Here is a 13,172-nt window from a genome sequence, read left to right on the forward strand (position 1 = left end):
CAGAATAAAAACTGCACTAAGTCTCCCAATTCAAGATTGTATGATTGAGTTTTAGAAAAAACTAGAACATGCTATAAAAATATCAGATTTGGAAGCAATAAGTCACTGCATGCCAGTATATCCTTTAATAAGCTCCTTTTCCTTTAGCGTCTTTAAAAAATGTGGCCATATGGGGTGAAGTTTGTGCTTGTGTGTCTGGGAGGGCATGCCACTGTGGATGCAGGGAGAGGAGGCGGGAGCCAGAGAGGGAAGAAAAGGACAAAAAGACTATGCAGAAAAGTGTATATTGCATTTACAAATGTCTGTAAATCTAGTATACGTGTCAGTAAAAAAGTTAAAGGGTCCACCTTACAAATAAGTCTAAACTGAAAAAAAAACCCTAATAAAACAACAACAATAAAAACCAACCTTGGCTATATAAAAGGTCGGAATCATGGAGAATCCAATCCTACTTTTGACCTGTAATTGCCACAACCCTTTTAAGACCACCTGGTTGCCGAACTTGAGCTTTTGATCCATATGAGGCATAACTTTCTCTTCTACCTCCTCTTATTTGTTGATAAGGGATGCTTGGGGGCAGCACTGCAAACCTGTTTTGGAAAATGCCTAGAAAGCAAAACTAGAGGAAAAAGTTTCTCACCCTGGAACGGCGTGCTCATCTGGCTTTAGTCATTTTTGTACTAGACAAAACGGGTGACCAAACCTTGTACACAAAGCCTTCGGCAGTCTGTCAGATAAGCCCCTTCCTGGGGTGCCTGACCCCCCTGCAGCCTACGTTCTGTTTGCCCAGCCGCCCAGCCAGTCTCCCAGCTCTGGCAGTGCGTGCAGCAAGGTGTGGCTACATCCCAGCTCCGCCCTCCGTGTAGCTTTCAGACAACTAAACTCTGAAGTCTTCCCTGACGTGTTTTTTCAATTGTTGCCAGACAATTGGAGTGTTCTTGCTCAGCAATCACATGAGTAATGGAAAATAAAGGCTGGTTCTTGATTACAGATGACAATATGGATGAATCATATATTGACACAAAGGAATCAACATTGTGATTCTCCAAAACCAGGATGGAGTTGTCGTAAATGGCAGAGCATCTCTAACCACAGCCACAGCGCAGGAGGGGCCCCAGAAGTCACTTGGTCACTTGGAGCCTTTTCAAACTTTGATTGCATCAGCATGGCTGGGAGGGCTGACCTCCACCCCAGGATCCTGATTCTTAGGGCTGGAGTGGGGCTTAAGAATCTACATTTCTTTCTTCCTTTCCCTTTCCTTCCTTCCTTCCTTCCTTCCTTCCTTCCTTCCTTCCTTCCTTCCTTCCTTCTTTCCTTCCTTCCTTCCTTCCTTCCTTCCTTCCTTCCTTCCTTCCTTCCTTCTTTCCTTCCTTCCTTCTTTCTTTTCTTTCTTTTTTCTTTTCTTTTCTTTTCTTTTCTTTTCTTTTCTTTTCTTTTCTTTTCTTTCTTCTTCCTTCCTTCCATGTTTATTTATGAGAGAGAAGTGGGGTGGGGAACCAGTGGGGGAGGGGCAGAGGCAGAGGGAGACAGAATCTGAAGCAGGCTCCAGGCTCTGAGCGGTCAGTACAGAGCCTGATGAGGGGCCTGAACCCTTGAACTGCAAGATCATGACCTGAGCTGAAGTCAGACGCTCAACCTACTGAGCCACCCAGGCTCCCTAAGAATCTGCATTTCTAACAAACTCCCAGGTGATGCCTCTGCTGCTGGTCCAGCCCACACTCTGAGTGGCCCTGGCAGATCAGAGATCTTCTACCCTGGCTGTATATCAGTATCACCTGGGAGAGTGTAAAAACTCCTGATGCTCAGTTCCAGCCACAGTGAGGTGGTTTCATTGGTCTGGGCTGTGTCACTTCTTGGAGTTTAAAGCTCCCATTTGATTGAAATGTGTAGTTAGGTCTGAGAAGGACTGGGTGGCCAGGCTTCTCATTTTATAGATGGAAAGGAGTTGTCACAAATACTGCAGAGGCCCATGAGGGAGGGCCCTTCCAGTGAACATCGGCAGTGGGTGACAGGGACAGATTCTTTCTTCCCTCTAAATGTAGCCTGCAGTTTCCCTAGGTAGCCTGCAGTTTCCCTAGGGGCAGGGGGTAGAGGAGAGAGGACGGTCCTCCCTCATCTGGACAGCAGCTCCTCAAGCAGCCCTGGCAGGTGGAGGGGCTGATGGATGAATGGGGCCACTGGGTACCAGGCAGAATCACAGCTCAGGAGATAGGACCATTTCGATATGGCCCCATTTTTCAGATAAGGAAACAGAGGCCCAGAAAGATGAAGACATTTGCTGAGAGACCCATAGCAGGTTGGTGGTGGGAACAGAAGAGAAGAGAGGCTGCTTTCCTGCTTTGTCTGTTGGCCCCAGTGCCTTGTTGCCTGCTGCAGGTGCCAGGGCTCATAACCAGGCAACTGGATGACAAATGCAAGTTTGGAGTGAAGACTCAGAACAACAGCGCCCTTTGTCAAATGGGATATGGGCACAATGCAGGATCTGCAGAGGAGAGGTCTGTAAACAAGTTATACCCACGTCAGGGGTTTAAAAAGTGTGTGTGTGTGTGTGTGTGTGTGTGTGTGTACGCGTGCGCACGCACGCGCGCTGGGGTGGGGTGGGGTGGGGTTGAATCAAGAAGAGGCTTTTTGGAAAGAGGTGTCATGATTCTATGAGATCTCTCCCCACAGTGAGAGGATGGTTATGTTTCCTCCTTGACCTCACATGAAGAGGGAGGCTTTAAGGAGAACACTCAGACGGCTTGACTGATGGGCTCCCTGCAGCTCAGGGGAGACTGAGACACCTGAGGAATCCGAGGTGACCAGTTGGCCAGGTGCTCAGGGGGTGGGACAAGGGGACAGCCGTGCAGTGCGGTCAGCCAGCACTCCTCGAGTTTGGATGAGCGAAGGACACGTGTGTGCTTTCCTGGGCACCAGATGTGGGCCAGGGAGGAGGGAGAGCTGGCCCTGTCCAAGACCTGCTAGAGGGGCGAGGTGATCCCCTGAGTGCGGAAGCCTCCACACGCCTAGGGAAGAAGCCTCACATGGCCACCTGGGGGAGTATTTCGCCCATGTCATGGGCACCATAGGAAGGAAAGTCCCAGTCCCAGGGTGGGGGTGGGGGATGGGGGCTTTGAAAAGCCCACAGACACACCCTACGACAGTCTAAAGCACCTGCTTAACCTCTTCCAGGCCCAGTAACCCCAAGGGCAGCTCCTGGCAATGAACCTTCCACCCTTCCCCCACTCCAAGCTCCAGCTCCGGAGGGTTCAGAACCCTTGGGGATAGGACGTCAGGGAAAAAGCTCAGGCTGGCAAAGGGGAGAAGCTGCCCGCCACACCCCTTCTCCCAGGGCAGGCGGCTGGCCCGCTGCAGGCCTGAGCTGGTGGAGGCAGAGGCTGTGCCTCAAATGCAGTTTGAAGTTCTGAATATTACGATGGACTCCATATATTAGCTGCTGACCAGAGGGCCTTCAAAGTCATGAGACTTGCCCGAATTTTAATCTAGGAGCAAGGGAAGGACAGTACCACTGGTTACGTTAAAACGACAGTGATGGAGAAAATTTCTCCAGGAGTTCCACCGAAGAGCCAAGCTGAGTCAGCATGCTGGTTAGACTCAGCCACGTGGATGGCAAATACTTTCCACCCACACGAAGGCAGGGCTCCTGTCCTCTAAGGGCCTCTTTGAAAATAGAAACATTAAATTTGGTCTGTGTCCTGTTTCACTCCCCTCTTTCAAGGGCTTCTCATTGCCCGGAAGTTCAAGTTCAAGTTCAAGTTACTGTGGCTCCTCTGACAGCCTGTCCCTGTAAACACCATGCCCTGGCCATAATGAACCTCTGCCAGCTCTGTGAACACACCCGCCTCCGTGATCTCCAACCCAGGCCTCCGCGCACACGGTTCCCTTGATGGGCCTCTGCCCAGCTAACCCTCACTCCCCCTCCAGGTCTCCACATCAGTGTCACTTCTTGCATGAAGCCTTGTCTGAGTGCTCATACCCCTGTTGCCCCTATACCTTCCCAGCCAGCCCTTATCATCATGTGTTGTAAATGCTTTGTTGCCCTACAAGGCTGAAGGTGTCAGGGGTGGACATCGTGTTTAGCTTGAATCCCCAGCAAATAGCCCAGTGCTAGGTACACCGTAGGTACCTAATAATATTTGCTAAATAAACGCTAAGTGAACACTGCAAACATCCTGAAACAGTAGTGATTACCTTCTTCTTCATTTTCACATTTTTGAAGATGGCGTGGACCCTCCATGTCTTTGCAAACATTGCCCCAAAGGCCGTTGTGTAGCCCACGGTGAGAATCCAGGTCCTGACCTAGAGGCCATGAGAAAACAGAGACATTAACATCTCCTAGGTGGACCGACTTCACCATCCATTAGAGCGTCCCAACAGAGGGATTCTAGGTAATAGACACTCAGACATTTTATTCTACATACTGTGGCCTTTCACTAACCATCAAGACTCCTTCAATCACATCTCAATTTGATAGACATTTAGTTCCATCAGCCACATGCCAGACCCAGAGCCCTGGGCACAGGGGACTGTGAGATTCAAATTCTGCCTTCCATGGGCCCATAGTCCAGAGTGGCAGACAGAGGCACAGAGGCTCCCAGGACCACCAAGGGACCACTGAGGGGCGACAGATCAGCCTTCTTGTCTTCCCTCCCTCCTTTCCTTCCTGCGAGCCCTCTATGTGAGGAGACGGACCTGCAGAGGTGAACAAATGGCTGATTTCTTGACTCCTCACCTGAGTCTACAGGAGACCAGATGGCTCTGGGAACCTCTTCTACAGGACTCCCAGCTCCCGGGTTGTAGGCAGAGGGTAGGGGAGGACACTGAGCCGCAGGGGCTGAGACTGGGCAGGAGAAGCATCCTTTTGTGGCCCTTCTCCAGCATTCAGCAAACCCACCACTCTGGTGGAGCAGGGGAGGACTCAGCCAGAGCTGGATCCAGGGTAGCCATACCCAGGCCAGCTCCAGGCCACAGCAGGAGCTGTTCAGTTACGGAGGAAGGCTAGAGAAGGACCTGCTATGGGCCTGTCTCCTTGGGCCTTTGGAGAAAGAGAGGAGCGAATGCCGCCTGGGTCCTACCCACCAGCCCCGTCTGCCACGGTCAGACTATGTGGTTCCTACTTCACTGTGGACCCCAGCGTCTGGATACTCAGCATCAGGCCAGCCTGGCCCCAGTGGCCATACTTGGACCTTGGGACTAAGGCCCTATCTGGTTCTCACCTGTTCTGCAGGACTAAATGTCTCCTGATCCCCAGCCCTGGCTGGTGAGTGACAGGAACTGTCAGCCCTGACTGCTGCCTATAGCCTGGAGCCCTGCAGGCTGGGATGGCCAGCCACCATCTGTTAGGTTGTGGGGGCCTCCTGGGTGCCTGTTCCCTGCCTGCACTGCCGTCACGGCCAGACCCCAGTGTCTCCAGACTCCACGCTCACCGGCTGGTCTGGACACCCTCCAAAACCTAGGACACTGGCCCAGCTCCAGGCCACGCGCCACCGAGTTCTAGGGCTTCCTGCTCATTGGGGCGAGAAAGCTGTGTGTTCCGTGAGCTCCAGTTCTCGGCTTTGGTCTTTCTTCTGCTTTCCCTCAGCACTGCTGAACTTAGTTCCCTCTGAAAGATCCCCACTGGCCTCAGCTGAACACAGCAGGAAGGTGAATGTTAGTAGGACTCAGAGGGAGACAGCCAGGCTGGAGCAGACAGGCCAGACCCTCGGTGTGCAGAGGAATCAGACACAGCAGGTGTGCCCGGCTGCTATAGGCCCTTCCAGCCCAGGAGTGCCATCAGCACAGGTAAGAAGTTCCCAGAAACACTCCCAGATGAGTTCCTTCATGGAGTACTTCTACCCTGCCTTTCTAGCAACTTGGCTCTCCAGACTCCAGTTTTACAGAGAAAGAACATTTCCCCTTCCCATTTTATTTGTTTTTTTTTTTTTAAGTTTATTTATTTATTGAGAGAGAGAGAGAGAGAGAGAGAGAGAGAGAGAGAGAGAGAGAATGAGAATATGAGTAGGGGAGGGGCAGAGAGAGAGAATCCCAAGTAGGCTCCATGCTGTCAGGACAGAGCCTGACATGGAGCTCAATCTCATGAACCGTGAGATCATGACCTGAGCCGAAATCAAGAATCGGATGCCTGACCGACTGAGTCACTCAGGCACCCTTCCATTTTACTTGTAAAAGTAGGACGTGACTGGGTGGATGGCAGAGCCGGCCCCCTAAGGAAGGACAAGAGCATCGCAGCAACTGTTCTAAAACACGGTCGTGTGAGGTGTGGGTGCTGACAATAGGACAGGGAAGGACTTCACTTTTTTTTTTTTAATTTCAAAAACAAGCACAAATCAGATAGGCAAGAATGAATAACAGTACTTTAGAGAAGGCACAGGAGGGTCACATTATTACGCATATTACAATACAACGATGCAAGAAAAGTAAACAGAATGGGTATGGGAGGAATAATTCTCAATTACTGGGAATTTCACCCTGAGCTTAATCAATGACCAGATCACAAAACCCTGGTCTGTCAGAGTTGCATAGGACATTACAGATCATTCATTCATTCACTCATTCATTCACTCATTCATCCGTTCATTCAGTAAGGATTATTAGGTCAGAGGCTAAGAATATGCTGATAAAAACAACAAGTAAAACAACAACAACAAAACAGAGTTTTTTTGAGCCACCAGTTGAGTTGGGAAAACAACTTTGCAGATGAATAAACTCAGACACTCAGGGCATTTAAGGTATTTCTCTCAACTGGGATGCCTGGGTGGCTTGGTGGGTTGAGCATCCGACTTCAGCATAGGTCATGATCTCACGGTTCATGGGTTGGAGGCCCGCGTCGGGCTCTGTGGTGACAGCTCAGAGCCTGGAGCCTGTTTCGGATTCTGTGTCTCTCTCGCTTTCTGTCCCTCTCCCCCCTCAAAAATAAACATTAAAAAAATATTTCTTTCAACCACTCCATACAGTTGCAGAGCTGAGCCTGGAACCCGGTGCCTTGCCCCCGCCCAGCCCTCCTTCCCCCATGTCATGCTCCTCCTGCCTTTCCTGACTCAAAGCTGGCTCATCCAAACCCAGAAGTCAGCTGTCAAAGGGACAGGACACATCTAGGGGTAGCTGCCAGCCCGAGAACACTCTCCTGGGAGATCTTTACACACTTTTCATACTGATGGGTTGGCAGGACCATTAAAACCAATGGCCTCCAAGTGTTTCGACCATGTTCTCCTATCAGAAAAACAATCTGAAACATGAACATAAATGCAGTGTGGAAATTTACCAAAGGATGGTAGGAGATGAAATCATATCATTTGATTTTTATGTGGCTGACAAAGATCTCTTATTTTGGGTAGAAGTGTCACTCCAACGTGCTTTGCATTATTATAGTTGCTTTGACTTATGGGTTCTCTGAAGTAATCGTTTTGGGGTGATTTGTCTGTTTTGGAAGACTCAGTACATTAAGACCCAATAATACAATTTAGTTAAAACCCGATAATATCAGTCTAACCTGGCATCTGAAAATGGCAACATGTTGCCATAAGTGGGAAGTGAAGAATGGCTGAGGGGGCCTGGGCAGGAAAGGGTTAACAGAACAGGCCTGAGACCGTCCTTAGAAAGTCCTGGTGGCAAGGTCGGCTCTCCACTGGCCTGTCTGGGACCTTGGATGTGGGGACGGTTCCCACCATCCCCTCAATGATAAGAGGTGACTCTTTGCCTGAGCTGTTTGTGCACACACCATGGTTTCCTGCACACCTGCTTTCCTTCCAGGAGCCTGGAATTTTGGTATGTGCTAAGCCGGTGCCCACTAAAAATTCCAGGAACAGTCTCTAGTCAGCCTCCCCGGGAGATGGCTTTTCACATGTGTTGCCACCATCCATTGCTTGGGAATTAAGCGTGTCCCGTGTGATCCACTGGGAGAGGCTCCTGGAAGCTTACACCTGGTTTCCCTCGGACTTTGCCCCATGTGTCTTTACCTTTTGCTGATTCTGCTCTATATTCTTTCTCTGTAATAAATCACTGCTGTGAGTGCAACCATATGCTGACTCCTTCTAGTGAATCACTGAACTGGGGGTTGTCCTGGAGACCCTTGGCACAATGGCCCATTGCTGTCTCGCATAATGGATTGATCAACCACGCTGTTCTCTGGAGAGTTCCTGCATCAGATTCTTGGACACACCTGCCGCACCGGGACTCCAGGGCCAGTCCAAGTGTTAAACCTTAGGAAGGCTGAATTTCTTTCGTATTTTTCTATATAAAAAAACAAAGATAAATAAAAGCTGTACTCTTCTGCAAGACAATCCCAGTGGGTCACCTTGCACGCTGTGGTGTTCATATCTGATTTAAAGACAGCTCTTCAGACCATGATGAAATAAGACTGGAAGAAAGAGTCTGAAAGCAAGACAGTGGGACCCCCACCATCAGAGCTGCCCTTCCCAGGCTGGGAGAGGCCTCTGCAAAAGGGATGTGATTTCTCTCTCCATTCCCCCACCATCTCTTTAAGAGGCAAATGGACCCTTGGGTTCAGACCTGGACCCTCCTTGCCTCTAAGGGTTCTCCCTGGGTTAGTGTCTCCACTCTCAGGCTTCAACCACTTTTTCTGTGCTGACACACCTCTTGTGTCTTCCCCAGCTTCTGAGCTCCAGACCTGCATAGCCCACTGTCACCGGAGACTTAGGTGACACCTAGCTGTGCATAAAACTTCACACTGCACAGCCAAAGCTGAGTCCATCGGTTCCATTTCCTTCCAACTCCGGGAGTGGTGCCACTATCCACATTATCTACTGTCACCCAGTTAGGGACCCTGAAGTGCCCCTGGGGAATCCTCCCCACCTTCACTCTCCTATTCAAACGCTGAGCCCAGCTTCTGTCTCACTTTCCACCCAGACTTTCTACCCTCCTTGCCTCTTGCCCATCCATCCAACCCTGCACCCTCCCTGCCCCTGGCCCGCAGTACTGTTCTCCAAAGCACATCTAAGCGAGTCTCCTAGGTTTAAACCCTTGCCGCCCCACTGAAGGTCAGGTCTTAGCAGGGTGTGACCCCACCACCCCACACCTTTCCCGCCACCCCCCACGGGGCGCTCTGCATGCAAGTAATTCCTCACTACTTGAACATTCCTCCCCCCACCCCGAAACTGCTCCGGCTCCTGCACCAGCTATGTCCTCTATCCAGAATGCCATTCCTCTCTCTGATCTCCTTCACAAATTCTTATTTTCTGTCCTCCGAAATCCAAACTCATGAGCCACCTTCTCTGAGAAGTTCTTCCAGACCTTGCAGGGAGATCACAGCTGCCTCCTCTTTGAGACTGGCGCCCTCACACACGTTTCTGCTGTGCTGGTCACACTGAAATGCGCTCTATCTGATTATCTGTCTGCCTCTCCCACAGGATAGTGCTACTGGGGGAGACGGCCTACAATGCTCACCTTTAAATCTCTGGAGCTAGCGCTGGGTGGGGCGCAGGTGATCAGGCTGGATGCGCCAGCTTAGGAGGTAATGAGCTCTTGGTCACCAGAAATGTGCCTCAGCCAAGCACACAAAAGGAAGACCAGAGAGGGAACTGGAGGATTTGAAGGCAAAAAAGGCTGAGTTCATGGCATCTGTGGTCCCTTCTACCCCAAATATTCTGTGAGGTAGTGAGATCCCCCATCATTCCACATATTCAAGTAGAACTTGGCAGACCCCCAGCCGGAACACTGTAGGGTCATCTCCTGCACTGAGGCATTTCCTGCACTTACTTGATGATGCCTCCAAGTATCTCCCTTCTGTGTGTCTCTATGATGCCAAATAAACCAGAAGGTTCTGAGGGGCTCTAAGGGTTCTGTTTCCAATATGTCACTTCTAATACAAGTCTCTACTGATTCATCCACACAAGACAAATAGCTACTTCACTTTTTCTCCCAAAGCCTTAAACATATTTACTTTTCTGCCATTAAGGTCTTTCTTTTCTCCCCTCAGCCATAAAGTACCCCCCGCCCTCCACCCACTCCCCTGCACACTGCCTTGAACACAGACGTCCATGAGGCAGGGAAAACTTGAGGCAGGTGATACCCGTATCAGTCTCAACTATGAAAAAGGGAAAAAACAATCAGCCACATCTCCAAATGGAAAGAAAAATCTATGCCCAGAACAATTCTGCTCAGCTGCTTGTTCAATTGATTTCGGGAAGGCCCACCTGGCAGAGGAAGGGCTTTCGTCGCTCTTTGGGGGAACCAACGTGCAAATGGACACACAGCCTCTCTTGCAGGTCTGTTCTGACACAGCACTGGGGCTGCCGTGCTCTAGGCCTCCTGTCCCTACAGAGGCATGTGGGCTCCGGGCCGGGAAGTCACATAGAGGAGGAGCTCTGGTGTGGCTGGTTGGACGCTGAGGGGCAAGCCGCCTTCCTGTTGTCCAGAAACATTCCAAAAAAGGGCCTTTTGTTTCATTCTGATCATTAACCCAGGCAACCAATAGTGAGATGGCAGGGAGAGAAGACTCAGACTGTCCAAAAGCAAGACCCAAGCCTCCATTATGGACATCTTCCTGGGGCAAGGGGTGGTGGAGAGATTTGGTGTGTGTCCTGAGGCAATAAGCCTCTGAGGAGCATGCTCCAAAATATTCCAGAAACCCCTGTCTTGCCCAGGGTCCTGTGAGCAAGATCGGAATAGGAATTGCCCTCTGGGGTTTGGAATACAGCAAAGTCTTTTGGAGGGGGGTATGATTCTGGGGGCCATGGGAGATGGTGGGCGCAAACAGGGTACTCTGGGACCAGCGGAGGCATCTTAGGAGCCCTGGGGCAAATCCCTTTTGGGAGAAAGGACTCCCTTTTGGGAGGAGGAATTTCTGAGAGGCACCCGCTCGGGGCCCTGTTTGAAAGAACTCCCTCCTGAAGGCCCTCCCAGCTAGAGAAGTGAGCAGATCACAGGATGAAATCCAGCTCCCACTGCCCCTGATGCCAACACCCTTGTAGAGTGCACAGAATGTACAGCTGCATTTGGAGGCCCTGGCTCAGGCAACAGAGCACAGAGTGAGGGAAGAGGCCTTCCTTCCCCTTCCCTCCAGGACCCCAGCAGGTGCCTCGGCTGCCAGAAGTTGGTGTATTTTCTGGATGTGCGATGTTTTCGAGATGGGTGGTGGCAGCATGGGGTGTGGGTGTGTGCCGGGTGGGGCCCCTCCTGCATCTCTAGGGGCTGAGGATGCAAATGAGTAGATGCTGGGCCAAGACAGGAAGGGAGCGTAGATGCACCATAGTGATTGCAGCTGCTATGAAATTTGTAGGCAAGTAAGAGGCATCCTTTAGGACTTCCAAGAATTCTGAGGGCTCCCCTATCTAAAGTCTTCCCTGATTTGTCCCTTCGCTTTTGGACCTCACTCCCTCCTGTAGGCCTGTCTCCATCAGGGCACACAACATCCTGAATGGTAGTTGTTTGTTTACCTACATCTTCCCGTCTATGCTGCCAGCTCCCTAAGGGCAGTGGTCTATGCAGCCAGCCCTGTGCCTGCAGGCCCTGGCACAAGTAGGTGCCTGGGAAATGTTATCATGTAAACGAGTGACTTATAGGACAAGGTGTGTGGGATAGGAGCACAGCATCTGCCCACCATTTGCTGGAGAGTCTGAGGAGCCTCTGGTGCCCTTCTTAGCCACCTTCGCGAAGCCAGAGGGAGCCCTTCACGACTGAAGGCCTTGGATGGCCCAGGACAGAGCAGCTGGGGTGGGGAGGTCACTGCCCTAAGAGGGGAGCTGCAGCCTTTCCAAGACTCCGGGTGGCTCCAAAAGGCACTGTCAGCTCAGCTCCAGTCCCTGTGGCTGCCTCTCTCTGCCGACCTGAACCTGCCAGGCAAGGCCGCCATCAAACACTCTGGGCATCCCCTGGCCCGGCCATCCGGCCACCTTCTGAAATCACAAAGCACGCTACCATGGCCAGACACAAAAGCACAGGATCACAGGCTGAAACAGCCCCCAACCACATTATTACACTGGGTTATCTCTCAAATGCTTCAAAAAGAAATCCTCAGGGCACCTGGGTGGCTGAGTTGGTTAAATGACTCTTTATTTCAGCTCAGGTCATAACCTTACGGGTTCGTGAGATTGAGCCCTGCACTGGGAGCCAGCTTCAGATTCCTCTCTCCCTCTCTCTGCCCCGCCCCCTGCTCACGCCCTCTCTCCTCTCAAAACAAACAAACAAACAAACAAACAATCCTCAAGCAAAAGCTATCACTGACGTTTATGGCATCTTCACTGAAAACATCACTCATTCTTCCTAGACTTGAATTTACTGGGAGGCCAGGTGGATGTTCCTAGGTAGCCTTTGTCTTTTGAGTCAGAGTCAGAAAATCCTAGCATCCCAGGAGGGCTAGAAGATGACCCCTGAATCCGGTGCCTGGGCCTCAACCACCTCAACCCTTCCCAGCTGCTGCCCATCCTGAGATCATTCATACACCTCTCATGAGCAGGGTGTGGACGGCTAAGAGCACGTTTCAGGACCCAGAATCCAACCCTGCCACCCCGTGATGGGGCTGCTCTGCTTCCAGGGATTCCAGCAGCGGCGGGGGGATCCCCTTTTCTCCCCTAACTGATGCTCAAGGGACAAGGTTTCTGGTGTTTCCATTTCTCTTCACACCTAGAGACAAAAAAAATAAAGCAGGGTTCTAAACTTAACCTTTGTACTCTAGGTGTGGACTGGGGGTTTGTTAGATATGGGGCATTTCAGGTGCACCCCAGACCTACTGAGCCAGAATCTGCATTCACCGAGATCCCCAGGTGATTCATGCACATTATCTGTGCAGGTAGAAGACGGGCTGGTGGTTACCCTTGAGGGGGGTATGGACTGGAAGAGGATGCTAGAGATGGTCTGTTTCTTGATCAGGATGCTGGATGCACAGCTGAGTGTGGTTTGTGAAAATTCATTGAGCTACACACTTGTGCGTGTGTGTGTGTATGTGTGTGTATACTTTAATAAAAAGTTGGAAAAAAAAGGAATCAGGATCGTCAGCAAGTGGAGGGAGATCTACAGCTAAGCCATGCTCCTCTGAGCTGCCACGAGAGTGGCCCTGGGCTGAACCAGCTTCCCCTAGCTCTCGTGTCACATTCCAACGTCTGGGGACTCAGGGACTCATGTCGGAGAGCCCTGAGTCCCCACCTGCGTCATTCTTACCTTCCTTACCCATTCTTTGTTCTTCCCAGCCTGCCTCACCCGAGGCCCCTTCCAGCACT

General features: G+C 51.0%; 1 protein-coding gene across 1 annotated transcript in view; it reads right to left on the minus strand.

The window, feature by feature from the left end:
• GABBR2 (gamma-aminobutyric acid type B receptor subunit 2) overlaps nucleotides 1–13,172 on the minus strand; it is a 347,460-nt gene that overhangs the window by 58,588 nt on the left and 275,700 nt on the right. The window contains exon 12 of the mRNA XM_047066870.1: nucleotides 4,192–4,299. Coding sequence (XP_046922826.1) covers nucleotides 4,192–4,299 — 108 coding nt within the window. The remainder of the gene's footprint in view (nucleotides 1–4,191; nucleotides 4,300–13,172) is intronic.

Source organism: Lynx rufus, unplaced genomic scaffold, assembly GCF_022079265.1.
Source record: "Lynx rufus isolate CCGP_SWC_20201006 ecotype Redwood Valley unplaced genomic scaffold, mLynRuf1.p SCAF_10, whole genome shotgun sequence".
NCBI classification, from domain to species: Eukaryota; Metazoa; Chordata; class Mammalia; order Carnivora; family Felidae; genus Lynx; species Lynx rufus.